The sequence below is a fragment of the Octopus bimaculoides genome, chromosome 7 (genome assembly GCF_001194135.2).
Source record: "Octopus bimaculoides isolate UCB-OBI-ISO-001 chromosome 7, ASM119413v2, whole genome shotgun sequence".
NCBI classification, from domain to species: domain Eukaryota; kingdom Metazoa; phylum Mollusca; class Cephalopoda; order Octopoda; family Octopodidae; genus Octopus; species Octopus bimaculoides.
Genome location: NC_068987.1, coordinates 40790086 through 40791005, shown reverse-complemented (window position 1 = coordinate 40791005; position 920 = coordinate 40790086). Strand labels below are relative to the sequence as shown.

General features: G+C 34.8%; 1 protein-coding gene across 1 annotated transcript in view; it reads left to right on the top strand.

Moving 5' to 3' along the window:
- The window catches only part of LOC106869388 (fatty acyl-CoA reductase 1), a 422225-nt gene extending 421441 nt beyond the window's left edge, over positions 1 to 784 (top strand). Inside the window, exon 8 of the mRNA XM_052969410.1 lies at positions 622 to 784. Coding sequence (XP_052825370.1) covers positions 622 to 784 — 163 coding nt within the window. The remainder of the gene's footprint in view (positions 1 to 621) is intronic.
- Positions 785 to 920: the final 136 nt, after the last annotated feature.

The window sequence follows — 920 nt, the reverse complement described above, 5'->3', positions numbered from 1 at the left end:
AAAAAAAAAAAAAAAAAAAAAAAAAAAAAAAAGACGAAGAAAAATGGTAAAGAAATAAGTTGAATGCAACTGCATATTCTTAATGACCGTACTGTGTTTTTGATGAGTACAATGATTCTATCATGAAAAATATATTTAGTCTTGCTGCACAAATGATACCATTTCTAGCAGGTCAAGCTACCAGTAGAGGTTGGAAGAATCAGTAGAGCATCAGACAATATGTCTTGCCATTTTTAACAGCCCTTTAATTTCTGGGTTCAAATACTACCCTCTCGCACCATCAGAAGTTAACTGAGGGTTAATGGGTTTACCTCCGGTACAAAGAAGGGCAGATCACTAATCTATCATAGGTAACATTTCCAGATAATCAGTTGTGGAGGGTAGTCTTTACAGGTAACATTTCCAGATGATCTGTTACCTGTTCACAGATGAACTAGAACACTGCAGAATAAACTGTTCTGTCCAGAAACAATGAAATACTTGCAATAGATTTGAATTCATGATCTATAGGTAAGGAGTTTAATGTCATATTTGGATATCTGGTCTATTTTATTCTTTGTCTCATGTATTCACACACTCATATAGATAAAATTATATATTTCTTTATTCATTTATTTTCAGATTGCGAAACATTCGTTACACATTCAACACAATGTTGATAGTCGTCTTCTGGCGAGTTCTTATTGCCCGATCAGATTTGGCTCGCAATCTCTGGTACCTGATTATGGGGCTTGTGTCTAAATTTGTCAAGAACTTTTGGATAACTAGCACACTACGGCACTAATATTATTGAAGTAAAAAAACAAACAAGATTGAGATGAACAAAAAAATGTAAAAAGCCTTGCTACATACATGAATACACACACACACATGCATGCACACACACACACACACACACACACACACACACACACACACAC